General features: G+C 47.6%; 1 protein-coding gene across 1 annotated transcript in view; it reads right to left on the bottom strand.

The window, feature by feature from the left end:
- Positions 1 to 6,392, bottom strand: part of WNT3A (Wnt family member 3A) — a 47,002-nt gene extending 40,610 nt beyond the window's left edge. The window contains exon 1 of the mRNA XM_082652213.1: positions 6,203 to 6,392. Coding sequence (XP_082508339.1) covers positions 6,203 to 6,273 — 71 coding nt within the window. The 5' untranslated portion in view covers positions 6,274 to 6,392. The remainder of the gene's footprint in view (positions 1 to 6,202) is intronic.
- Between the last annotated feature and the right edge of the window lie 21,535 nt (positions 6,393 to 27,927).

Below are 27,927 nucleotides of genomic sequence, written 5' to 3'. Positions count from 1 at the left end.
CATTTGCCCGCTTCCCTGGGCGGCAGCGGCACGTTTTGTCGGGGATGGAATGTGGAAGCACCAAAGTGTGAGACACCTCCAGGGTGTCACCTGGAGAGGCTGGGAGGGAGACCGAGGCAGAGCTGCTCTGGTGCATGGTGGGGACCCAGCACCAGAGCCGGGGCTCAGTCAGGGGGATTGTAAAAACAGTCAGCTGTGTCCTCATGTCCCCAAACACAGGCCACCTGATAATTTCTGTTTTTCACAGGAAAGATTCCATCCATTCATTCCTTCATTCATTTGTTCAAGCAAATCTTATCTAGGAGCTACAAGGGGTGAAGGGTCAAGAGGGGAGGAAGGAGAACAAATACCCCATGGGCTTTCACAGCCTGGTGATATAGGTGCCGTCCTTGTGACAATTCTACAAAGGGAAGGACAGGTTCCCCTGGGATCAGGCAGCCTGGCCAGAGTCAGAGCCTTATTCTCCATCTCTTCATGTCACCCCACAGCGTCCAGCCCAGCCAGGTGAGGAGTGAGGAGGCGGGTATAGTCAGATCCAGGACCAGTCGAGCGAGGCTAGGGGCAAGCGTGATGTGATGCAGGTGCACTCGGTGGGGAGGGCATGCTGCTGGGGGGTGGCGGGTAAAGGCATGCCAGGATGGGGTCATCGATTGCTGTGTAACTGTGAACCAAACTACCCCAGCTGTGCCTGGTAGAGTCTAGGGGACTTAACCAGGAAGACTATTAGCTGCAGTGCTGACCACGGTGGGGGTGGGGGGAGGATGTGGGCCTTGTAAACCTCGGATTCTCAGCCGCTGACGTGTCCATGGGAACCCTCCACCCAAAGCAGGCTGCTCCTTCCTCAGCCTCTGTTTCTACCTCTCCAGGGACGGGCAGCTCACCACCACCACTCTCAGACCCAGGAAGCCTTTCCTATACTGAGCCAAAATCGGCCTCTTGGTCACCTGTAGCCTCTGCTCCCAGCCTTTGCTGGAGCCGCACAGAAGTCCAGTCCTCCTTCCCCGAGAGCCTCTCACACACTGAACAGCAGTGGGGGTCTTCCCCTGACACTTCTCAACAATGGGTGGCTCCAGTCCTTCAACTACACTTAAAAGGGGCAAATACAAACTCTGGCATTTGATTCCAAAGCGCAAATGGCAAGTGCTGGGTGGCAAAGCCTTGAGGGGATGTGGTCCATACGGACGATCCCAGACTTGGGCGCAGCAGGGGTTGCCTACCGTGGGGGGCTTTGGCTTCTCAAACTAGCTACAGAACTTGGTTTGGTTTTTTTTTTTTTTAATTTCTAACCCATTCTTATAGATGACATTAAAATGCTGCACAAAATAATACATTTAAAAAACTGCCACGACTGTTCCCAAACACGTATTTTCAACTTCCGTTCTTATTTCTCCATGGACAACCATTCACGGATGGGCTCTGGTCTGTGGACTACATTTTGAGTATAACTGATACTTTCATGGACAGGTGATACATCCAAGCCCTGGTTGCCCTGTCCCGGGCCACACCTGCAGGATGGTGGCAGAGCCCCTCTGGAACGAGGCAATTCTATTCCTGCAGGCTGGAGATTTGTCATTGGGACCCACCGTGGAAAGTATGGTTTTACAACCCCTCCAGCCTGTATTCCTCCTCAACTGTATTTATTCACCCTCTTCCCCATCACAAAGAATTCCAGCAGGCTTGTGCAAATAAAACAAAATTATTTTTTTAAAAAATGACAAGAAGCTCAGTAAAATGCAGGGTTAGCCAGCTTGGGAGAAGCTGCTGCACCTGAGCCCCAGACAGAGTCCCAAGTGTTTAGGTGGCCAAGTCAGAGAGAGCTGGATGTGAGAGATGAGTGGTGCTTTTGTGCTCTGGAAGGAGCGTGTGCCGTGGTGGGCTGTCAAGGAATCAAGATGATGGGTATCGAACTTGGTGGTACCAAACAAGTTTTCTGACCACATATGTTTTACCTATGGTTGTTTCTAACATTGCTCCTCAAGACAAGGATGTGCATTGGTGGTTCTGCGGAGGAACATCGTTCCCAGCACCCTGAGATCCTACAACACTGGGGGTGTCGAACTGGTGTCTGGATTTCTCTAGTTTCATAGGCTAGCCACTACCATCACCAGCCTCAGAGCTGCAGAGAGAGGCAGAGAGAGCTAGAGACAAAGAGAGAGGTAGAGAGGGATAAATACAGACAGAGAGACAGAGACAGACAGGGACAGACAGACACACAGAGAGACAGAGAGATAGACAGAGACAGAGAGGTAGAGAGACACAGAGAGAGAGAGAAACATAGAGAGAGAGGGACGGGCAAACAGGGCAGAGTGAGAAGGAAGGACTGGAGGGAGGGACAGGGCTGCCCTGGGGAGGGACTCGCAGTGGTGCAGGCTCACAGAGGCAGGGCAGCTCAGGAAGTCTTGCTTGCTTGGGCCCTGCCTGCCTGAGAAGCCTCAGAGCCTTGCTCAGCCCTACCATGTGTCATCTGACACAGGCAGCCTCTCACCTTGTGTGTGCTCATCCCTCCTCCTCCTCAGCCCCCACCTCACCCACCCTTTGAGGCTGTGGGACCTGGGCAGTGCCTCCAGAGCCCTTGTTCACTCTCCCTGAACTCCACATGCACCTTCACCCCCAAATAGTGCGTCCCACTGAGGGAAGCCTATGTCCCACCTGGGACTGAGAAGACCCCTGGGCCTGAAGAACCAGTGGGGCTGGCGCCAGGAAAGTCTGTGCAGAGAGGAGGTTCTAGAAGGTGGGGGGCAGGTGACAACTGAGCTGGCCTTCCTTGGGGTCTGGACACATTCTCAGAGCAGGGTGTCTGCGTGCACATGAGTGTGGGGTGCCGGGGACTAAGGAGGAGGGTGAAGAGGCAGTGAAAGGTGGGAGAACCAGAGAATGCTGCACTGGGAGCATGTCTCAGGCTACTGAGCTGGCCCAGGGGTGGGAGACGACGGGACGTGAACATGGGAACTTCCCAGGCCAGCTGGGGTGATGTCCACTCCAGGTGCCACTCAGTGCTGGGGAGCCCTAGGTCCCTCAGAAACTGGTGAGGAGCTGGGTGGCAGGAAGGGGGTCCCGATAGGGAAAGGGGGACCGGGCTCTCTGGGCAGGTAAAAGCACTGCTGCTGGAGCTCTGGGGGCAGTGAGGGTATGGGGTTAGAGCAGAGAGTGGGAGGGCAGTGAGAACAGAGGCAGAAGATGGCGGGAGTGGAGCACTGCAACCTGGGGAGGGGGAAATGAAGGGGCCTGGCCCCATGGTGAGGGGGCAGGGGAGAAAACAGGCTGACCTCCAGGGCCCTGGCTAGGCCACAGGGGGATCACAAGATGCCATCAGCCCAGACACGGGAAGTAGGAGGCAGGTGCCCAAAGCACATCATGGAGCACAGGTGCACACTGGGTATTGGTCTTCACCCCTTGACCACGATGCCTGTTCCTGGTTCGCTTGGATCCTTCTGATCAATTCTAATTAAACAAGAGTTCAGTCTGGACAAGGGGAGTGAGGGGGAGGGGGCTAGGGCCTCCCAGTAGGTTTGCAGTACATGGCCCTGTGAGGAGCTGGCGTCTGGCCATGCTATGCCTCTGGGGTCAGGTGCCCAAGCCTCTGTCCTGTCACCTCCCAGGTCTCTTCTCTGGATCCCACCCCCCACCCCGTTGTCTGTCACACAAGGAGCACAGACCTCTTGGAGGTCTCCGTAGCTTTCAACATTCTGGTCTTAGGGCTGTCTCTCTGTGCCTCTGTCGGGACCTGCCTTTGGACCTTGAGCATCTAGCGTGAAGGACACTCTTCCGAGACGGTCCCGGGGAAGCAGTTGGCTCTTTAAATTCCCACAGGATGCAGCACCACCTCCTCCTCTCTTTCCACCCTCCCACCAAGACCACACCAACTTCAAAGCCTAATTACTCCCAATTTGGGTTGTTTCCTTGTTTCTCCAGGTGAGGAAGTCCCTGTCACTTTCACTTTCATATGCGAGGAGCTGGGGGTGGGGTGGAGAGAAGTGATGAGAACAGTGGCTTTATTTTGGGGAGGGAAGGTGAAACAGAATACCAATTAGGGAGGCTGAGTGTGAAGGTGAGAAGTTACAGAGAGAGGGTCTCCCTCCAAGGCCTCACTTGGGGAAGGGAGGGAAGTGGGAGAGGGGGTTGGCAAGAGAAAGAAGGAGCCACCTGTGGGAAACTCCATCAGGTAGGGTATGAAGATAGAAAGCCTCCCGCCTGCTATGAAACTCCATTTCTTTCTCTGTGAGCCCTCCTTTTCATTACGCTCATGTCCACTGTGGAGACACCACGTCCTTCCTGTGTCCAGCCTGGGGGCAGAGGGGAGGAGGAGAGGAAACTGCTGGTCCTCAGTAAGCCCTGAGGTTGTGGCCACCGAAGATGCTTCTTCCCAGGAAACAAGAGAATCACTGAATGTGAGAATCCTATGGAGAGCAAAGTGTGGGGGGGTCCATGGCGCCGTCTTCCCTCTGGGGCCAAAAGGTTGCTCTAGACTCTTGATTGGGTGGGTCACTGACCAGGAGTCGGTGGGGAGGGGACGCCCCGCCCCACGGATCTGGAGAATGCCGGATACACCAAGCATGTCCCAGGATCCTCTCAAATGGAACACATACGGCCCAGGTGGAAAGGGTGACATATGTGTGTTGAGGGGAGCAAGGTCAGGGACACTCAGGGCCAAAAGGACAAAGATTCCACCGCGTAGGGTGGCCAGAGGCTGGTGACACGGCCCTCGTTTATGGAAGAAGCGCAGGGGCGAAACGCTTCCACTAGCGCCCAGGAATGCGGCGGCGGCGGCGGGTTCTAATTAGAAGCCTGCGCGGGAGCGGGCGGCCGCGGGGCTCTCTCAGACGCGCTCCCTTGGTTCCCCCGGCGTCAGTGTCCCCGCGTCAAGAGGCACGCCCGCTGCATCCTGTGCTCCAGAAGACGACCGGGCGCTGCAGGTGCCGCGGGGGTGCGGGACGCGCGGGGGTCCCCGAAGCAAGTCCCCGCCGCCCCGCCACCTCTCCCAGGCCCTCGTACCCGCCGGTGCCTCCTTCTTGCCCCGCCCCGTTCCGCCAGGCTGCGCCTGGACCCGCGCTCCACACCTAGGGCGCCCCCGCTCCTGAACAATCTCGAAGAGAAAAATTATTATCGGATTAGATGTACTTCGGCTCACTCAGTCTCCCCCCGCCCCAACTTCCCCTCGGCGTAATTATTATAATTCCAGGCAAGCCGTCGAGAGAGTTCCTGGCTGTGTGTGTGTGTGTGTGTGTGTGTGTGTGTGTGCGCGCGCGCGCGCGCGCGCGCATGTGTGTGTGAAGGCTTGTCTCCGATCTGGGTCTCCTCCAGCGGCGCGCCCAGGCCGCTCGGCTCCCGCATTCCCCCCAGTTGTGTTCGTCAAATGTTGGGCATCTCAAAGCGCCCCTCCCCTCTCCACTGGGGAGCCGGGGTGGCCCTTGCCCGTGGGAGCTCTACCAAATTCGCTTCCCTCCTCCCCTCATGATATGTGCTGCAGACCCTCAGGACCCTTCCCTTGGTTTATCTGCACTTCCATCGCCAGATTTAGGAGGGTCTCACGGGAATGTGTCTTGTCTGGGGTGGAAGACGGAACGCCCCAGCCCTCTCAGATGTGGGTTCGCGGAGCCTCTCACTAAGGAGCCTTCAAACGCGATGCTTTCTCCCTCTTTACCTCTCCAGAAGCCCCTCCTTAGCATCGCGGTCGGGACAGCGGCAGGAAGGCGCAGGAGGGCCGGGTGCTGGCCCCAATGCGCCCGCCACTCCCGGCCGGGTCCCCGCAGTCTTTACGTAACTACGCTGCTCCGAGCTGTTCGGTCTTGTCTCACTGACTTTGTTTTAAGGTGTGTGTGTGTGTGAGACATGTCCTTAAGGAAAGTCTCAGGCGGATCTCCCTCTCCCAGCTCGCCCTCCTGGCTTCTCTTGGCCTCTGGTGCCCGAGCTTTCATGCCATCTGTGCTGTCCCACTTCCTGCCTCTCCCCAGCTCACTGCTCGCCCCGTCCGACGCTGGGAGCCCCTCTATGCCCGAGGGATCAATGTCCGCGGAAACTCCGCCACCCGCGTCCCAGCCCCGGCCCGAACAGGTCGAAATTGGCCGCCAAGGAAAACAAACCACCCTCGGAACAGGAGGGCTGGGCAGAGCGCGGGCTCTGGGCCACCGCGGGACCCTGCCCGAGGGGACGGCGGCTGGGGGACGCACAGAGGCCGGGGAGAACGTGAGGAAGGCTCACTCACCACCAGATCGGGTAGTTGCCCAGCGCTTGCTTCAGGCCGTAGAGGAATATGAAATATCCGAGCGGGGCCATCGCCGGGCGGGAGATCTCGGAGGGCCAGGAGTCCGCCCCGAGAGCGCGGGCGCCGGAGCGGGCCGGGCCCTGGGAGCTCGCGGGCGGCGGCGCTGGGCCCTCCTGCGGCCGCGGGGTGCGCGGGGTGCGCGGGTGTGCGCGGGTGTGCGCGGGTGCGCGGGCTCCGAGGGCGGCGCTGCGCCAGGTGGGACGGCGGCCGGGCGGCGGGCCGGGGCCCGGGGCGGCGCGGGACGGCGGGGGCGGGGCAGCGCCGCGGGGGGCGCCCGCCGGGGCCTGGGCCGGGGCGGGGCAGGCAGGGGGCGGGCGGGGCCCTGGGAGCTAGCTCGGTGACGGCTTCAGCGCGGGCCCCTCCCGTGGCCGCGGGGTGCGCGGGGGTGCGCGGGTGCGCCGGCTCCAAGCTTTGCGCTGTGCCAGATGGGCAGCTGGCCTGGCGGCCGGCCGGCACCCAGGACTGCATGGTCCGCAGGTATCCCCTCCGACCTCCCGGGTCGCGCCCCCTCGGGGCTCATGGGCGGCTCCTTAGGTGTGGAGCCCCGCGCGCCCTGCGCTCACCGTGCGACGCGCTGTCCAGCTCTCGCTCCTGCCCCTGCTCTGTCGCGCGCTCTGTCCCTTGCCCTCTAGGTGGTCGGGCTGCGCCTCCCTTTCGTCCATCTCCTTGCTGGGGTTCCGTTCGTCCGAGGCTTGTCTCCTCGAACGGCCCCTTGCCGATCCGCTGGGAGCTGGGCCGATGGCGAGCGGCCAGAATGGGGGCGGCCTGTCTGGGGACAGCTGCTGGGTGGGCATCTAGGGTGCATCTAGGGTGCAGCCACGTTTCTGAAAGTCACTATTGGGAAACAGTCCAGCTCTGTTTAGGGCCCAGGTGTTGACGGCTCCTCTTTCTCCCCTACACCCCACCAGGGAAGGGAACGGCAGTCCTGGTGCTTCCGGTCCCCAGGGACAGTGTAGCCGGTTAGCGCCCTGGCTCTGCGACCACTGACCGCCGAGTCTGCCCAGGGCTGCTGGCCTCTTCAGCCAGAAGGGATTTCTGACAACTTAGGTAAGCCTTATGATTTTTGCTGATGGAGAAAGGGAAGACCAGAGAGGGAAAGTGACTTATCCAAGGTCACAAAGAGTGGCTAGCCAGTTCTCCAGCTCCCAGTCCAACGCAAAGCTCTGTTTGCATATTCACCTGCAGCCCAGGGAGAAAGGAGCCAGGGTTATTTGGGGAGAGGAAGAGGAAGATCCAAGTCGAGATGTCGTCCCAACTTCCCTTCTCTCCCCCACCTTGTGCATTAGCAGGAGACCCAGTCAGTCTCAGTGATTGTGAAGAAAGGGTAGCAGGAATCCATGTCACCGTTTCGCAACTGAGGGGAGGAGAGCCGTGAATAAAAACCCCAACTCCAGGCTCTTCTATGATGTCTCTTTTCAAGTGGACATCAGCTCCTCCACTGTGCCTGAGCCTTGCCTTACCATGTGACCTGCAGAATGTGGGGGCCCGGTGGAGAGGCCACTGGCCGGCATGTGGCTGCTTCTCGGGGCAGGGAGTGACTCAGCAACCCTCCAGGTTTAGGCAGTGGCTGGAGAACAAGAGGCAGGCCGTACCCCACGGCATGCTGCCCCTATCCATCTTGGTTTTCCCATCTGTAAAGGGAGCCTGTGGGGTCCTGTGGACTCTGGACCAGGGGTCACCTCGGTGACTGCATCAGGGACTCCTTCCCAGATGTGGAGGGAAAGCCATTCTCTTTCAAGGAATGTTCTCTTTTCTCTGCACTGCCAGTGGGATCCAGTTGAGTCTACGCATGCCTTGTCCTTCTACCCCTCCTCTGAGTCACTGTGCCCCCTCACCTGAAGAGGGAAGGACGGAAGAATTCTGGAATGAGGCGGGGTGGGTAGTTAGCTCGTCTTCCCCTGGACTTCCCCTCTCTCTCAGTGAAAATCCCACCCAATTATCGCATTACTGGGGACTGGGCTGTGGGAGTGGGGTGGGGGCCAATCCCAGTGCAGCAGGCTCCCACCCCCGCCCTCCCAACTGTGGGGCCCTGGGATTAGAGCTGTTATGAGGAGCCCCCTAGAGGCTGCTGGCTCCTCACACACAAAGGGCGGTGGCTGTGCCCTACCGAAGGACCAAAGGACTGGCTGTCCCGCTGTGATGGGCTCTGCAGAGAATGGAGCAGGTGGGCGCTGCAGCCTCAGTCCTCCCTCCTGCCACCGTACTTGCCAGGCCCCTTCTTTCTTCCTTTTGCTGCTTTCTTCTCCGTCATTTGGTCCCTGCCCTCTGCCTACACTAGGTGGTAGGCAGGGAGAGTAAGCTGGGCACCCTGAGCTTGGGGGAGCCTCCCATGGTGCAGGGAGAGAGAGGGAGAGCTGAGAACTGCCCCGCTCCCACTCCCACGTGAAGACTCCCAGTTCTTTAGAGTTCCTTGAAAAATGTGCATCACAGCGCTCCTTTGGGAGAGCTGCAACCAGGGCAAGCTGCATGATGGCACTGGTCTGGAAGCTTCCAGAGCTGGCCCTTTCCACATGGTGATCTTGCAGGGCGCTCTTCCTTTGCCCCCATCCTGTGGTCTTTTTGAAAGCTTTGACCTCAAACAAGCCATGTGAGTGCACAGAAGAGGGGGAGCAGGGATCTCCAGACAGGTGACGGGACCTCGGAGAGAAGGCTGGAGAGTGGTGCCACCTGAGTCTGGATGGCAGGGGCCTCCAGCCCTCCACAGACCCTGTGAGACTTACATAGAGGTTACGGCATGGGGGAACGGGGGTCCCACCCCATTTTCTGGGCATGATAGAAGCTCCCTAAGTCTGTTTCCCAGAAGCCCAGGAGCATGGGGATGGGGGGCCATCCCCAGGTTGGGGTAGAGAGAATGCAGGTGCAGGAGGGGGATGTTTCTATCATAACTTGAGTGAGTGGGATTCTTTCCAGCTCCCTGATGTTCAGCTGGAAATTCTGCAACCTGACTTAAGGATAGAGTCAACCGGGTGGTGTGGCATGCCTTTGCTCCACGCAGCTGCTCACCCTGGCCATGGAGTCTGGGCTCCCTCCCTGAAGGTGAAGGGGAGGATGCCTTCCTGGCAGCGCCCTCTGCTGTCACACAGAGGGAGCTTCCATGACGGACCCTTGGTCACAGGTCTAATTCAACATTCTGAAGAATTTATGGATGCCCCTGGAGAAAAGATCTTTTTTTTTTTTTTTTTTTTTTTTTTTTTTTTTTTGCCTCACCATAGATCTTCCAGAGGCCCCTTTGGGGCTGTGTTCCTTCCAGAATAGTCCTGGAGGGGAAGGACGGTATGGTCCCAGGAGCTTTGGAGGCCCCTGCTGGGAGGTGGGGGAGGGAAGGCAAGGACCTGGTGTGGAGGAAAGAGGCCAGATGAGAGGGCACTTTGCTTTCTGAGGTAGTGAACTGTCATCTGTGGTAGCATTTGAATCCCTGCCTGGTAAGTATTAGGTAGTGGTCCTTCCTGTACTGGAGAGAAGGGAGCCAGACTTTCAGACACTAACTGCCTAATTATTCATTCACTTCCTTCTTTGCTAAAAAGTTGAGGGGAGGCAGGAAAGGCTCTGGGTAGTCAGTGGCTGGAAGCTGAGGAGCCCTGCAGCTGTCACCTCAGAGGGGCCACAAGCAGACAGGATGAAGGTCTAGGGTCAGAAGAGCGGGTGCTCTTCTTACCCCCAGGCCCATTTGGTTCTAAGCCCCTTCTGGAAGCTTCCCTGACCTGCCTGGGGGGCTGTCATTCCTGGAACACCTGCTCTTCAGGGGTGGGGTGCTTGTACTCAGAGGCAGACTTTCTGTCCATGCTCTGTCATTTTTTTCACAGTGCCCCAGGCCAAAAGAAATGCCTAAAAGTTTTGTTTAGCAAATAATTAGGTCCAAATAATGTATTAATTAGTAGCTCTTGGGAAAAGAAATGTTTATAAGTTAAAAGAAAAAATACTATTTTTGTTTCATTGTCACATAACTGCTGTTACTTACCAATGGGAAGTGTGTGCCTGCAGCCCCAGGGAGGACAGCTTACTTTCTGTTCTTCAGCAGTTTTCATTTGGTACTTGTTTTTTTCTTCTTCCGGTACGCGGGCCTCTCACTGTTGTGGCCTCTCCTGTTGCGGAGCACAGGCTCTGGACTCACAGGCTCAGCGGCCATGGCTCACGGGCCCAGCCGCTCTGCGGCATGTGGGATCTTCCCGGACCGGGGCACGAACCCGTGTGCCCTGCATCGGCAGGCGGACTCTCAACCACTGCGCCACCAGGGAAGCCCGGTATTTGTTTTTTAATCACAGCAAAAGCCAGAAACTCAGCTTCACAAAGGAATGTGCCACCGTCCAAGCTGAAACAGAACTGCCTGGATCCAGTAGGTGTCTGTCCTACAGAGAGGACCATATCACCACGTGTTCCTTGAACATTTAAAATATCCTGCAGTACCCTGGGAATTTGCTGTGGCACCCCAGGGTGCCTTGGCACAAAGTTTGGGAACCATGATTCTTGGGTGGGCCTGAGATGCATGGGTCATCTTGGCTTTTCTGCCTCCCCCATCCCCTTCTTTGCTGCAGGTGCACCTCTTCATGTGTCCTACCTTGTGTCTAATCCTGCTGTGTGTTCATTGGCTCTTACTATTGTCCACATCTTTCCATTTTAGTCTGTAGTTTTGTTATGTTCTAAGAGCCTCTCCTCTCCAGTTCAGATCCCTGGTGAAATTTTTGCCTCCTCTTGTCTCTCTGGAAGGTTCTCCTTGTAAAGACAGGCTGTTGGATCAGATGACTTCCCCAGTGCTCTTTGAGATGGTGACAATACCAAATGCTCTGGGTGCCCAGGGCTCTGCCCAGTACTGTGGGGCCATGGTCTCACCCAGCACCCGCTAGAAGCATCTGTCTCTGCATTCTGGGCAAGGAGGCTCAGTGAGGGTTATGATACAACTCTCCCCGGGTCCCCAGAGGGAGTCAAGGAAGGATTGGGGTCTCAGTCTCTCTGAGACTTGTGTATCTGGAGATAATGTGTTCCTCACAAGAGTAAGTCCCTCCAAGATTTGAATACTGGTGGCGGGACTCATAATTCTGAAGGCTGTGTGGCAGGAGCCTGAAAAGCTTATGGCTGGGATGGAGAGGGCATGCAGGGAGGCATGTGTCCACAGGAGAGCAAACTTGGTCTGTGTCTGCTCATGTTTCTGAGCTGACTCCTGTGGATGAAGGGTGAGGTACCTGTTGGGCTGGGTTACCTGCCCTCTGGAGTCCCTGGAGAGAGCATTTGCAGAGGATTGAGGAAGTCCCTTTGAGAACAAATCCATCTGTCTCAAGATACCATCCCATAGCTGGTTCTCCCCTCACATGGTTACCTCTTCTAAGTTCCCCTGAGAGTTCCATTTTGATTTTGATCAGAGGGTCTGATTTATGGAAATGACTGGAACCTTAGGTCAGCCCCCTCTTTGCACAGAGAAAGTAGGCTCAGGGTGAGCAGCAGAGAGTGAGGATGAATGCACCCTGGTTTCTAGATCTCATACCCCAGGGATTCTTCACGCCTTTCAGGACATCTGCTCCTGGATCACCAAGCACCCAGCCTCTGGATGTCGAATGGGAAGCTATCATCAAAGGCTTGTGGGACAAATATCCCCCATAATCCAGTCTCCAGTGCGCAGCCCTACCTCATGTGTCTTTCTGTGTTAGCACCCTAACCTTCCATCCCCTCCACTTAGGACCTGGAGAGCAAGAGACATGGCTGGTCCTATTCTGGTTCCAGGTTGCATTATTCTTTTTGGTTTTTTTTTTTGGCCACACCATGCAGCTTGCGGGATCTAAGTTCCCCCACCAGGGATTGAACCTGAGCCACTTCAGTGAAAGCGCCGAGTCCTAACCATTGGACCGCCAGGGAATTCCCAGGCTGCATGATTCTTGAGCCTGCTCTCCTCAGATGGACAGAGGTGGCCTGATGTTGTGGGAATTGTGGATCTCTGTGTGGGGAGCGAAGGGAGGGTGGAATCCAAGAGTCATGGAAGTAGGGCTACTGAGTTTTCTAACCTCCTAAGTAGCCACGTGGTGAATTCTGCTTAAAGGAATGAATGAACTCTCTAAATACTGGCAGCACTCAGTCATAGAATCATGAGGCCCAGAGCAGCTGAATAAGTAGAGCCATCAGATCTCGGCATCATTTGATTCTCAAAGCAGGAAGCCACCGATAGAGTCGTAGAACCATAAGAAAAAAGAATTTCAAAATCAACGTCTTGGAATTTCTGGAATCCTAGACTCTCATCACAACAATTAGGGTCTGTAGATTAATTGTCCCAGAATCTTGGCTTCCTGTGGGGCCTAGAATCCTGACTCTGACGCCTCGCTCACCTGTAAGATGAGGGTGTTATATTATCCCAGCCATTCTTTTGTTTTTTAAAATTTATTTTTATTTTTATGTTTATTTATTGTCTGCGTTGGGTCTCTGTTGCTGCACGTGGGCTTTCTGTAGTTGCAGCGAGCGGGGGCTATTCTTCGTTGCAGTGCGCGGGCTTCTCATTGCGGTGGCTTCTCTTGTTGCGGAGCACGGACTCTAGGGTGTGTGGGCTTCAGTAGTTGTGGCTCGCGGGCTTTAGAGTTCAGGCTCAGTAGTTGTGGCACATGGGCTTAGTTGCTCCGTGGAATGTGGGATCTTCCCGGACCAGGGCTCGAACCCATGTCCCTGCATTGGCAGGTGGATTCTTCACCACTGGGCCACCAGGGAAGTCCTATCCCAGCCATTCTAATGTGCTAAGTTTTGTTGCGACAGCCTCCCTGTGGTGCCATTAGTGTTTGAGGGGCCACCTGCCAAAATTCCGCTTCTAGGACAATACTGCCACCATGTGGAGATGTTGAATGAGGTGGCACGGATGGGACACCTGGGGCCACTCCTAGGTCCCTCACCTGCAGTCAGTGCCCAGCTGGGCACAGCTGTGGGTGGAACAAGCCTCAGCACCTCCCCAGCCTTTGGTGTTCCCAAGTCTTGAGTGCAGATGATCCTCCTCCTGGTAATGGCAGTGACCACAGTCCCGGCTGGTCTGCATTAGGCAAGCTGGGTGATCACTTGGTCCCAGAACCACCTGAGAAGCGGTGTTACCATCCTCAGGACATGAGTCATAGCTGAGGCCTGGAGGAGTTGAGCGCAAGATCCATGGGGCTGGCATTCAGAGGGTTAGGGTTAGGGACTGGGTGCCTCCTACGCAGCATCTTTCCTGCCTCCCTGTAGCCCAGGCTCACAGTCTGCAACTCCCTCTGCACTCGATTGCCCTCTCCTTTGGTGCACTGAACCCTCAGCATAACCTTCGGTGCCTCCATCAGTGATGGTGGGGGAAGAATATGCACCATCGGCTGCCATCTCCCTGGGCTGAGCGAGGCTGGGGTGTTACCTTCCCACACATCCAGGTCGTGGTCAGTGGGTCAGGAAAGGTGAGGCGTGATCATGGGAGGGAGGGGAGGGGGGCTGAGGCTGTCCAAGGTCTTCTCTGACCACTCCCTTCCCCTCTTGCTGTTCTCTGGCTCCAGTGAGACTTGACAAAATGTTTCCTACGAGGCCATCAGCCTCTTGGTGGGCCTTTTCCCTACCTCCCTGCTCTGCAGAGCCTTTCTACCTGGCATCCCCGCCTCCCCCTACCAGTGCAGCTCCTTCTGCCTGCTCTCAATAGGTATCCCTCCTCTCTCATGTTGTCCAGAGGGTTGTACTGGGAAATCGAGGACATCAGCGTTCCCCATATGACCTGCTGTGGGGCTTCCATCTCTCTTGCCTCAGAGGATGAAATTTCCACCAGCCCAGTTCATCCAGAAGTTTCAGCAGACATTTGTTCTCGTTGTCTTCAGGCTCTTCTCTCTCTTAAATCTTCCACCTGCCCTCTAGACCAGCTCTTTCCTCTTAGTCTAGGAGATAGATGCTATTTAAAATGATATTGTTTCTTTCAATTTCTATTTCCATTATCTGTTGCTAGTACATAGAAATACCATTGATTTGAGTACATTGATCTTGTATCCTTCCTAAACTCACTTGCTAGTTCTAGTGTGGTTTTTTTCATAGATTCTGTAGGATTTTCTCCATAGACAATGGTGTTGTTTGTGAATAAAGACATTTTTACTTTTGCCTTTCAATTCCGGATGCCTTTCAGCTCTTTCTTGCCTTTGTGCATTGGCTAGAAACTCTAAGACAATTTTGAATAAAAGTGGTCAGAGTAGATATCCTTGCTTTGTTCTTGATAATGGGGAACAGGCCCACAGTGTTTCATTTAAGTATGATGTTAATGGTAGGTTTTTCAGAGATGTCCTTCATCAGGTTGTGGAAGTTCCCTTGTGTTCCTAGTTTGCTGAAAGTTTTTATACAAATGTCATAATTTGTCAATTGATTTTTCTGCATCTATTGAGACAATTATATGGTTTTTATTTTTCAGTCTGTTATTTTACTGAGTTATATTAATTGATGTTCAAATGTCAAACCAACTTTGCGTTTCTGGGATAAATCTCACTTGGTCATGATGTATTGTCCTCTTTACATATTGTTCAACTGGATATGCTAAAACTTAATTAAGAATTTTTGCATTTATGTACATGAGGGATATTGGTCTGATATTTTCTTTTTTTTAATAATATCTTCTTCTGATTTCGCCATCAGGATAATGCTGGCCTCATAGACTACTCATGAGTGTTCCCAAATCTAATTATCTAGAAGAATTTGTGGAATATTGCTATTATTTCTTTCTTGAATGTTTGGTAGAATTCACCAATGAAGCCTTCTGTGCCTAAAGTGTTCTCAGGAAGAAAAGTTTTCTATAGGAAGGTTTGTAACCATCCATTTAATTTCTATAATAAATGTAGGGCTATTTTGGTTATCTATTTCTTGTTGAGTGAGCTTTGATAGTCTGTCTTTTAAGGAATTTGTTCATTTCATAGAAGTTGTTAAATTTATTGGCATATAGATGTTAATATTTTTTATTTTTAATATCTGTAGTATCTGTGGAGATGTAACCTTTCTAATTCTTGGTATTATTAATTTCTCTCTCTTTTTCCTTATAAGCCTGGCTAGAGTGATCTTTTCAAAGAGCCCATGGTTTGAACCTTCCTGTGATCTCTTCCTAAATTTCTGTGGGTTTTGGATTTGTTTTGCCTCCACAAATGTATGAGGCAATTCTAATAATAAATAATAAATAAATCTGTGTTCTAACTTCAGGGACTCCAATTATACAAGTATTAGTCTGCCTGAAGTTCTCCCACAACTCACTGATTCACTGTTCGTATTTTCAGCCTTTTCTTCTATGCTATGTCTTCTAGTTCACTAATACTCTTTTCTGCCATGTCTGATCTGCCATCAATCCCATCCAGTGTATGTGTCATCTCAAATATTGTAGTCTTCAACTTTAGAAGTGTGATTACCCTCCTATGTTCCTTGTCTCTACATAACCTGTTCAGTTTTTCCTCTACCTTCACAAATATGTGAAATCCCTACAGTCATTGTGTTGATGTGCTTGTCTACTATTTTTCTCATCTGTCTCACCTGTGTCTATTTCTATTGCTTGATTGCTTTTTCTCTTCATTATGGGTCATTTTTCCGCTTACTTGCAGGTCTGGTAATTTTCAATTGAGAGTCAGACATTGTGAATTTTAGCTTATTTCGCTGAATACTTTTGTATTCTTATAAAAATTCTTCAGCTTTATTCTGAATACAGTTAAGTTACTTGAACACTTCTTCTGAGGCTTTCTTTAAAGCTTTGTTTGTCAGGACCTGAGCAGGATTTAGTCTAGGGCTAACTTTTCCCTAGCACTGAGGCAGTGTACTTCTGATGACTCCATTTGATGTCCTCTGAATAATGAGGCTTTTCCAGTCTGGCTGTTGGGAACATAAACTGTTGCTGACCTGTGTGAGCTACGGAGATTATTTCTCTGATTCTTTCAGGTGGTCCCTCCTCTGGCTTTGAGTAGTTTCATCGCATGTATGTGCTGATCAGCAGTCATGGATGACTTGAGGGAGCCCTCTGCAACTCTCAAGAACACTCTCCATGCAGCTCTCTCCTCTCCAGTGCTCTGTGTTGTGAACTCAATCCAATCTGGATTCGTAGACTCCCGACTCTGTATCCTCAGCTCAGGAAGACCCCAGGCTCCTTCTGGGTCCTTCTCCCTACCTCAACGTGGACGCTCCCCAGACAGTCAACTGAGCAATTGTAGAGCTGACCTTGCTTGCTTTCCCTCTTTTAGGGATCACTGTCTTGCACTGTTTTCACACTCACTGTCTGTTGTTTTATGTATTTTGCCCATTTCTTTTCTTTTTTAGTCTTTGTTGCTGTTGTTTTAGATAGGAAGGTAAATCCACTCCCTGTTACTCCATGGAAGCAAAAATCCTGATGTTATTCATTCATTTAAATTTTTGTTCTGCTAGTGGGTGTGAAGTGGTAGCTCACTGTGGTTTTACTTTGCATTTTTCTAATAACATTTGTATATCTTCTTACTTTGAAGTATCTGTTTGAGTGTTTAACACACTGTTTTATTATGCTGTCTTTTTACTTTTGATTTGTAGGTGTTATTTATACAGGCTGGATGCAAGACCTTTGTCACATATGTATATTGTGAACACTTCTTCTCTCTGTCTGATGCTTTGCATTTTTATTATCTCAACATTGTCTTTAGATGAACAGAAGTTGTTTTTTTTGTTTGTTTGTTTTTTGGTTTTTTTTGCAGTACACAGGCCTCTCACTGCTGTGGCCTTTCCCATTGCGGAGCACAGGCTCTGGACGCGCAGGCTCAGCGGCCATGGCTCACGGGCCCAGCCGCTCCGCGGCATGTGGGATATTCCCAGACCGGGGCATGAACCCGTATCCCCTACATCGGCAGGCGGACGCTCAACCACTGCACCACCAGGGAAGCCCTTAGTAGCTTTTTTTTTTTTTTAGAAGTTGTTTTCTTTTTTAGTTAATTTTTATTGGAGCGTAGTTGCTTTACAATGTTGTGTTTGTTTCTTCTGTACAGCAAAGTGACATATATATAAATAAATAAATATATATATGTCTCCACTCTTTTTTAGGTTCCCTTCCCATTTAGGTCACCACAGAGCATTGAGTAGAATTCCCTGTGCTATACAGTAGGTACTCATTAGGTATCTATTATTTTTTAATCGCTAATGTAAAGTTTTATTTTCTTGATCCATTCTTTAATTTTAAAACAACACTTTAAAGATTATAAATTATAAAGATATTAATCAATAAAACAGTTCAGATATAAACTTTAGTTCATGCATGAGAAAACAATTGTATCTCACAGTTTGTATTCTGTTTCACTGTTTTAAATTTTAAACAAATAAATATTCAAAATGGTTGCATAGAATGAAAGAAATGAAACAACACACATTTTGTTTCTTGTCTCTCTAATCACTGTGGTATTATTGTTTATTTAAAATCTACTGTTTAAATGTAGAAATATATAGTACCACAGGGGTTGGAGACACAAACTATGCCTAGAGCAAGCTCGTGTGATTCTGAACATTTATGAATTTGCTCTTGAAGTGAACACATATAGCTGAATTTGAAGTCCTCTGAGTTAACTTTCAGGTAGATGCAATGTTTCTTAAAGGGGAAGTACTGAAAATGTGCTAATTTGAAACTTACATACATATTATTAAAATTTAGGAGTAACCATGGTCATTATTTAGAACTTAGACCAAAATATTTGGGAATGGGGGAACATTTTATCACTGATATTTTTCAGAATTGCTGGTACATGGTGATCATTAAAAGTAGACCAACTTTTATTTGCTTTAAAACTCTGTACAGACAATATTCTCCCTTATTGCCCACACCCAGGGTAGGTGGACATCCCACTGTTCATGACTATTTAGTTATGGGACAGATTCTAGTGCAAAGGGGATGCAGAAAGAGGCTCACTTGGCTCTTCAATTTTCCCATAAGATTTTTTTCTTTTTTTAAAGATTGAACAAGATACAATCTTTCAGAGTTTTCAAATCTCCAAGAGGGAGAGAGCCCTTCTGTCTGGGTTATCAGGAAATGCTTCAAGGAGGAGGTTGAATCTCCTCCTGTCCCAAACTCCACTCCAGGGCAGATCTGGTCCTCCTCGCATTATCACAGTATAAAATAATTAGGTATCTATTTTATATATAGTAGTGTATATATGTCAATCCCAGTCTCCCAATTTATCCCACCCCCTTCTCCCCTTGCTAACCATAAGTTTGTTTTCTACCTCTGTGACTTCATTTCTGCTTTGCAAATAAGTTCATCTGTACCATTTTTCTAGATTCCACATATAAGCAATATTATGATATTTGTTTTTCTCTTTCTGACTTATTTCACTCTGTATGTCAATCTCTAGATCCATCCGTATTGCTGCAAGTGGCATTATTTCTTTCCTTTCTGTGGCTGAGTACACATGTACCACATCTTCTTTATCCACTCCTCTGTTGATGGACATTTAGGTTGTTTCCATATCCTGGCTATTGTAAAGAGTGCTGCAGTATCCCGTCACGGAGCACAGGCTCTGGATGCACAGGCTCAGCGGCCATGGCTCACGGGCCCAGCCGCTCCGCGGCATGTGGGATCTTCCCGGACCGGGGCACGAACCCGTGTCCCCTACATCGGCAGGCGGACTCTCAACCACTGCGCCACCAGGGAAGGCCCCATGCATCCTTTTGAATTATAGTTTTCTCCAGATATATGCCCAGGAGTGGAATTGCTGGATCATATGGTAGCTCTATTTTTAGCTTTTTACGGAAAGTCCATACTGTTCTCCATAGTGGCTGTACCAATTTGCATTCCCATGAACCGTGTAGGAGGGTACCCTTTTCTCTACATCCTCTCCAATATTTGTTGTTTGTAGATTTTTTGAAGATGGCCATTCTGACCAGTGTGAGGTGATACCTCATTGTAGTTTTGATTTGCATTTCTTTAATAGTTAGTGATGTTGAGCATCTTTGCATGTGTTTGATGGCCATCTGTATGTCTTCTTTGGAGAAATGTCTATTTAGGTCTTCCACCCATTTTTCGATTGGGTTGTTTGTTGTTTTTTGATATTGAGCTGCATGGGCTGTTTGTATAATTTGGAGATTAATCCTTTATCAGTTGCTTTGTTTGCAAATATTTTTTCCCATTCTGAGTGTTGTCTTTTTGTCTTTTTTATGGTTTCCTTTGCTGTGCAAATGCTTTTAAGTTTAATTAGGTCCCATTTGTTTATTTTTGTTACTCTAGGAGGTGGATTGAAAAAGATATTGCTGCAATTTATGTCAAAGAGTGTTCTGCTTATGTTTTCTTTAAGAGTTTTACAGTATCTGGCCTTACACTTAGGTCTTTAATCCATTTTGAGTTTATTTTTGGGTATGGTGTTAGGGAGTGTTCTAATTTCATTCTTTTACATGTAGCTGTCCAGTGTTCCCAGCACCACTTATTGAAGAGACTGTCTTTTCTCCATTGTATATTCTTGCCTCCTTTGTCATAGATTAGGTGGCCATATGTGCATAGGTTTATCTCTGGGCTTCCTATCCTGTTCATTTGGTCTATATTTCTGTTTTTGTGCTGGTACCATACTGTTTTGATTACTGTCACTTTGTAGTGTCGTCTGAACAAGGGAACCTAATTCCTCCAGCTCCGTTCTTCTTTCTCAAGATTGCTTTGACTACTCGGGGTCATTTGTGTTTTCATACAGATTGTAAAATTTTTTGTTCTACTTCTGTGAAAAATGCCATTGGTAATTTGATAGAGATTGCACTGAATCTGTAGATTGCTTTGGGGAGTATATTGGTTCTTCTAATCCAAGAACATTTTATATCTCTCCATCTGTTTGTGTCATTTTTGATTTCTTTCACCAGTATCTTATGGTTTTCTGAGTAAAGGTCTTTTGCCTCCTTAGGTAGGTTTATTCCTAGGTATTTTATTCTTTTTGATGATATGGTAAATGGGACTGTTTCTTTAATTTCTCTTTCTGATCTTTCATTGTTAGTGTATAGAAAGGCAAGAGATTTCTGTGCATTAATTTTGTATCCTGCAACTTTACCAAATTCACTGATGAGCCCTAGTAGTTTTCTGGTAGCATCTTTAGGATTTTTTATGTATAGCATCATGTCATCTGAAAGCTGTGACAGTTTTACTTCTTCTTTTCCAATTTGGATTCCTTTTATTTATCTTTCTTCTCTGATAGCCATGGCTAGGACTTCCAAAAGTATGTTGAATAAAAGTGACAAGAGTGGATATCCTCATCTTGTTCCTCATCTTAGAGGAAATGCTTTCAGCTTTTCACCATTGAGTATGATGTTAGCTGTGGGTTTGTCATATATGGCCTTCATTATGTTGAGGTCGTTTCCCTCTAAGCCGACTTTCTGGAGAGTTTTTATCATAAATCGGTGTTGAATTTTGTCCAAAGCTTTTTCTGCATCTATTGAGATGATCAGATGTTTTTTATTCTTCAGTTTGTTAATATGGTGAATCACATTGATTGATTTGTGTATATTGAAGAATCCTTGCATCCTTGGGATAAATCCCACTTGATCAGGGTGTATGATCCCTTTAATGTATTGTTGGACTCAGTTTGCTAGTATTTTGTTGAGAATTTTTGCATGTTCATCAGTGATATTGGCCTGTAATTTTCTTTTCTCATGATATCTTTGTCTGGTTTTTGTATCAGGGTGATGGTGGCTTCATAGAATGAGCTTGAGAGTGTTCCTTCCTCTGCAATTTTTTGGAAGAGTTTCAGAAGGATAGGTGTTAACTCTTCTGTAAATGTTTGATAGACATCTCCTGTGAAGACATCTAGTCCTGGACTTTTGTTTGTTGGGAGTTTTTAAATCACAGTTTCAATTTCAGTACTTTTGATTGGTCTGTTCATTTTTTCTATTTCTTCCTGGTTCACTATTGGAAGGTTATACCTTTCTAGGAATTTGTCCATTTCTTCTAGGTTGTCCATTTTATTGGTTTATAGTTGCTTATAGTAGTCTCTTATGAACCTTTTTATTTCTGTGGTGTCCATTATAACTTCTCCTTTTTCATTTTAATTTTATTGATTTGCGTTCTCTCCCTTTTTTTCTTGATGAGTCTGGCTAAATGTTTATCAATTTTTTTAATCTTCTCAAAGAACCAGCTTTTAGTTTCATTGATCTTTGCTAATGTTTTCTTCATCTCTATTTTTTGTTTCTGCTCTGGTTTTTATTTTTTTCCTTCTACTAAGTTTGGGTTTTGTTTGTTCTTCTTTGTCTAGTTGTTTTGGGTGTAAGACTAGGTTGTTTATTTGAGATTTTTCTTGTTTCTTGAGGTAAGATTTTATTGCTATAAAATTCCCTCTTAGAATTGCTTTTGCTGCATTCCATAGGTTTTGTTTTTATTTTTTAAATTATTATTTTATTTGATTTTTTGGGCTGCTTTAGGTCTTTGTTGCTACATGCGGGCTTTCTCTAGTTTTGGTGAGCAGAGGCTACTCTTCAGTGTGGCGCACGGGCTTCTCATTGTGGTGGCTTCCCTTGTTGCAGAGCATGAGCTCTAGGAGTGCAGGCTTCAGTAGTTGAAGCCTGAAGGCTCAGTGTTGTGGTGTGCAGGCTATAGAGTTCACAGGCTCTAGAGCGCAGGTTCAGTATTTGTGGTGCATGGGCTTAGTTCCTCCACGGTATGTGGGGTCTTCCTGGACCAGGGATCGAACCTGTGTCCCCTGCATTGGCAGGTGATACTTAACCACTGCTCCACCAGGGAAGTCCCTGCATTCCATAGATTTTGGATCAACGTGTTTTCATTGTCATTTGTCTCTAGATTTTTTAAAAATTTCCTCTTTGATTTCTTCAGTGATCCATTTGTTGTTTAGTAGCACAGTGTTTAGCCTCCATGTGTTTGTGCTTTTTACAATTTTTTTCCTGTAATTGATTTCTTTTTTCTAAAAACTTATTTATTTTATTTATATATTTTTGGCTGCATTGGGTCTTCGTTGCTGTGCATGGGCTTTCTCTAGTTGTGGCGAGAGGGGGCTACTCTTTGTTGCGGTGTGCAGGCTTCTCATTGTGGTGGCTTCTCTTGTTGTGGAGAATGAGCTCTAGGTGCACAGGCTTCAGTAGTTGTGACATGAAGGCTCAATAGTTGTGGCTCACAGGCTCTAGAGTGCAGGCTCAGTAGTTGTGGCACATGGGCTTAGTTTCCCTGTGGCATGTGGGATCTTCCTGGACCAGGGCTTAAACCCATGTCCCCTGCATTGGCAGGTGGATTCTTAACCACAGCACCACCAGGGAAGTCCCCCTGTAATTGATTTCTAATCTCATAGCATTGTGGTTGGAAAAGATGCTTGATATGATTTCAGTTTTCTTAAATTTACCGAGGCTTGATTTGTGATCCAAGATGTGATCTATACTTGAGAATGTTCCATGTGCACTTGAGAAGAAAGTGTATTCTGCTGCTTTTGGATGGAATGTCCTATAAATATTAATTAAGTCTATGTGGTCTAATGTGTCATTTAAGGCTTGGGTTTCCTTATTAACTTTCTGTCTGGATGATCTCTCTGTTGATATAAGTGGGATGTTAAAGTCCCCCACTATTATTGTGTTACTGTCAATTTCCCCTTTGATGGCTGTTAGCATTTGCCTTATATATTGAGGTGTTCCTATGTTGGGTGCATATATATTTACAACTGTTATATCTTCTTCTTGGATTGATCCCTTGATCATTATGTAGTGACCTTCCTTGTCTCTTTGAAGTCTTTATTTTAAAGTCTATTTTTGTCTGAAATGAGTATTGTTACTCCAGTTTTCTTTTGATTTCCCTTTGCATGGAATATCTTTTTCCATCCCCTCACTTTCAGTCTGTATGTGTCCCTAGGTCTGAAGTGGGTCTCTTGTAGACAGCATATATATGGGTCTTGCTTTTGTGTCCATTCAGCAGTCCATGTCTTTTGTTTGGAGCATTTAATCCATTTACATTTAAGGTAATTATCAATATGTATGTTCCTATTACCATTTTCTTAATTATTTTGGGTTTGTTTATGTAGGTATTCTTTCTTCACTTCCTCTTTTATTCTCTTCTCTTGTGTTTCCTGCCTAGAGAAGTTCCTTTAGCATTTTTTATAACATTGGTTTAGTGGTGCTGAATTCTTTTAGCTTTTGCTTGTCTGTAAAGCTTTTGATTTCTCCATTGAGTCTGAATGAGATCCTTGCTGGGTAGAGTATTCTTGGTTGTAGGTTTTTCCCTTTCATCACTTGAAATATATCTTGCCACTCCCTTCTGACCTGCAGAGTTTCTGCTGAAAAATCAGCTGATAACTTTATGGGGATTCTCTTTTATGTTATTTGTTGCTTTTCCCTTGCTGTTTTTAATAGTTTTTCTTTGTATTTAATTTTTTAGTTTGTTTAATATGTATCTCAGTGTGTTCCTCCTTGGTTTTATTCTGTATGGAACTCTGTTCTTCCAGGACTTGGCTGATTATTTCCTTTCCCATGTTCGGGAATTTTTTGACTATAATCTCTTCAAATATTTTCTCAGGCCCTTTCTCTTTCTCTTCTTCTTCTGGGACCCCTTTAATTCGATGTTGGTGCATTTAATGTTGTCCCAGAGGTCTCTGAGTCTGTCCTCATTTCTTTTCATTCTTTTTTCTTTATTCTGCTCTGTGACAGTTATTTCCACCATTCTATCTGCCAGCTCACTTATCCATCCTTCTGCCTCAGTTATTCTGCTATTGATTCCTTCTAGAGTATTCTTCATTTCAGTTATTGTATTGTTCATCTCTGTTTGTTTGTTCTTTAGTTCTTCTAGGTCTTTGTTAAACACTTCTTGCAACTTCTTAATCTGTGCCTTCATTCTTTTTCCAAGATCTTGGATCATCCTTACCATCATTATTCTGAATTCTTTTTCAGGTAGATTGCCTGTCTCCTGTTCATTTAGTTCTTCTTGTAGGTTTTTATCTTGCTCCTTCATCTGCAGCAGATTTCTCTGTCTTCTCATTTTGTCTGTCTTATTGTGTTTGTGGTTTCCTTTCTGCAGGCTGCAGGATCATAGTTCCTCTTGCTTCTGGTGGGGGCTCCCCTCTGACCGCTGGTGGGTGAGGTGGATATTGAGAGGGGCCTCCCCTTTGCTCTGTGGTTGTTATTGACCTATCATGGGCATTGTGTGTTTCCTAGTTGTTGAAGTAGAGGCACCGAGATCTGTTTCTTAGCTGTGTTTCTGATCTGTGGTGTGAGGTGGGTGGGATCGGAGCATTCCCACTGGGAGAGAAGCCTCTGAGTATTCCTTGTCTGGGGCTGTTCACCTGTGAGTGTGCTCTGTTGTGTCCCCTTTTGCCTGTTATGTGAGCTCACAAAGTACACTGTTGTTGGCACTGCTCTCGGTCCCACCTTAACTGTGGGTATGCTGGCAAATGGTCCTGGTGACTCTCAGGTGTTGTTTTCACCAGGCCACCGGTGCAGATCCCCTAAGGTCTGGTCCCAGGACTACAGTAGTCATGCACCTGGACCTGCTGTGGGAACTATGGAGGCAGCTCAGACTCTGGCCTAGCCCAACCCTCACATGTACATGCCCACAAAGCCCATTGCTGCTAAAGCCAGATCCGTCTCAGCTGCATGAGCATCCATTGTCTGTTCGGATGTTCCACTGGCACTGAATTTAGGAAGCCATCAGCAGAGGTGTAACGGCGTGGTTCACATAGCCATGAGGAGAGCTTTCAGCTCTTCTTCCTTAGCTGCACAGCCCCTGGGGCTCAGCTGTGGTTTCATCCCCACCTCTGTGTGTGTTCCTCCCACCAGTGTCTGCTCCTGAGGCGGCCCCAGAGTGCATGTGCCCAAGCAGATCAGCAGTGGTGGAGGTGTTGATGGGTGTGGACACTGAGGCAGGCTGGAGGAGGCTTTGGTGGGGGCTGTGTATGGGTCACTGGGACCAGCATGGCCCAAGGAGGTTTTGGCAGGGACTATGCTTGGGCCTTCCTGGGCCTGCGCTGCTGGAGGAGGCTTTGGCTTGAGGAGTGGGTGAGCCCATTCAGGTGGGCTCCCTCCTAGGGCCTGTGGAGGGAGGGGCTGGCAGGTGGGGAAGGGGGCTGCAATGGTGGCCCCACCCTTTGCACACCATGCAACAATGGTGCCTTTCTTCTATGGTGGCCCAGGCTTCTTCTGCAAACTTTTCCAGTTGTGGAGCTCCTTACTCTTGTCCCTTCAGGCTGTCTCTTCACAGCCAACAGCTGTCCCCTCCCTGGGTCCGCTCTGCAAACCCCCCATGTTCCAGCAGAAGTTGGAGAAATAGTACAGAGGATTCTCACGTACCCTTCACCAAACTTCCTCTAGTGATAATCTGTTATATAACTATATAATGATATATATCATTATCAAAACCAGGATACTGACATTGGCATAATTCAGTTTCCTAGGCTGCAGACCTTCTCTGGATTCTACCAGGTTTTACAGGCACTCACTTTGTGTGTGTGTGTGTGTGTGTGTGTGCACATGCACGTGTGTTTTTATGAAATTTTACCACGTGTGTAGAACCACCATCACAATCATATGGGATTACTCCATCACCACAAACAACTCCTTATGTGTGTCCTTTCACCCATAACCCATTGCAACCACTGATGTCTTCTCCATCTCCATAATGTCATTTGGAGAATATCGTATAAATGGAATCATATGGTATGTGAACCTTTGAGACTGTCTTCTTTCACTCAGCATATTGCTTTTGAGCTTCATCCAAGTTGTTAAATTTACAATAGTTCATTCCTTTTTTATCACTGAGGAGTATTCCACTGTATGGAGACACCACGGTTTGTTTGCCTGTTCTCCTGTCCCAAAGGACATTTGGGTCCTTTGCAGTATTTGGTAATCATGAATACAACTGCTATAAGCATTAGTGTTTCATTTATCTAGGGTAAATTGTACACATTTTTGTGTGAACAAAGATTTATTTCTCTTGGTAGTAAATACCTAGGAACAGGGATAAGTGTATATTTGACTTTATAAGAAATCGCCAAACTGTTTTCCAGAGTGGCTGCACTATTTTGCATTCCACCAGCAGCATGAGTTCCAGTTGCTCCACATTCTTGCTAGCATTTTGCATTTTATTGTTACTGTTTTTTATTTTAGCCATTTTAATAGGTGTGTAATGACAGTTCACTGTGGTTTTCATGTACATTTCCCAATGGCTAATACTAGTGAGTATCTTTTCATGGACCAGTTTGGCTTCTCTACATCCTCTCTGGTGATGTGTCAGTTCAAATCTCTTACCACTTAAAAAATGTTTTTATTTAAAAATAATCATAGATTCACAAAAACAGTACATAAAGTGTGCCCTTTTCTTCTGTTTCTCTCCATGGTTATTTTTACATAATTATAGTACAATATCAAAGGCAGGGAATTGGCATTGATATGATGTTTGTGTGTAGTTTTCCATTTCATCTACCTGTGTAGATTCATGGAACTACTGCTGCAATCAAGATACAGAGCTCTTCCATTACCCCACAACTCTCCCTTGTGCGGCCTATTTATAGTCCCATCTACCCCTCCCCACAAACTCCTACCCTCATACCACTAATCTGTTCTCTAGCTCTATAACTTTGTCATTTCAAGAATGTTACATACATGGAATCACACAGCATGTGACCTTTGAAATTGGCTTTTTCACTGTCCTTGAGCTCCATTTAAGTTGTTGTGTGGATCAATAGTTTTTTAAAGTATTACAATAAATTGTTGTACTAAAGTTTGTTTAACCATTCATCTACTGAGGGATATTTTGGTTGTTTGGGATTTTTGGCTATTAAAAATAAAGTAGGCCATTTCCATTTAGTGTAATTATTGATATGTTGTGGCTATGTCTGCCATTTTATTTTTTGTTTTCTGTTTGTTTCCTCTGTTTCTCTGTTTCCTTTTTCATACATTCCTGTCGGTTACCTGAAAATTTTTTTAGAGTTCCATTTTGGTTTTTCCACTGTGCTTTTGAGTATATCTCTTTGTCTAGCTTTTTAAATGGTTGGTTTAGGTATTATATTTTATACAACATCATAGTCTGCTGATGTAGACTGTGATATGATGTTTTTATCAATTCAAGTACAGTCTAGAAACTTACTTCCCTTTACATCCTTCATTTATAATACAACTGTCTTAAACATTTCCTCTCTAAACTTTTAGAACCACACCAAACAATGTTATAATTTTCGTTTAAGCTATCAACACAATTTAGAAAACTCAAGAAGGGGAGAAAATCCTATTATAGGATCCATATTTTCACCCTTTCTTCTTTCTTAATGTTCCATGATTCATTCTTTCACCATTTCCTTTCTGTTTCATGATTTAACCACCCTTTCAAGGTAGGTCTATTGGGGACAAATTCTCATTTTCTTTTCTCTGAGAATGTTTTCATTTCCCCTTAATTATTGAAGGATTTTTTTTTTTTTTGCTAGATATGGAATTCTGGGTTGACAATTCTTTTCTCTCAGCACTTGAAAAATGTTGTGCTGCTCCCTTCTGGCATCCATTGTTTCTGATGAGAAATGCATTATAATTAGAATGGTTTTCCCCTTATCAGTAAGGATTCACTTTTCTCCTGCTGCTTTCAAGACTTTTTCCTTGTCTTTATGTTTTCAGAAGTTTTACTATGATGTGTCCTGGAGTGCCTTCTTTGGGTTGATCGTGCTTGGGATTTGCTCAGCTTCTCAAATCTGTAGGTTTATGTCATTTACCAACTTTGGGAAAATTTTCTCAGCTTTGCCCTCTTTCTCCTCTCCTTCCAGGAGCCCAATGACACAAATAGATCTTTT

The sequence above is a fragment of the Grampus griseus genome (genome assembly GCF_964374135.1).
Source record: "Grampus griseus genome assembly, chromosome: 3".
Taxonomy (NCBI): domain Eukaryota; kingdom Metazoa; phylum Chordata; class Mammalia; order Artiodactyla; family Delphinidae; genus Grampus; species Grampus griseus.
The sequence above is the reverse complement of the archived record's forward strand: the minus strand, read 5'-3'. Positions and strand labels throughout refer to the sequence as shown.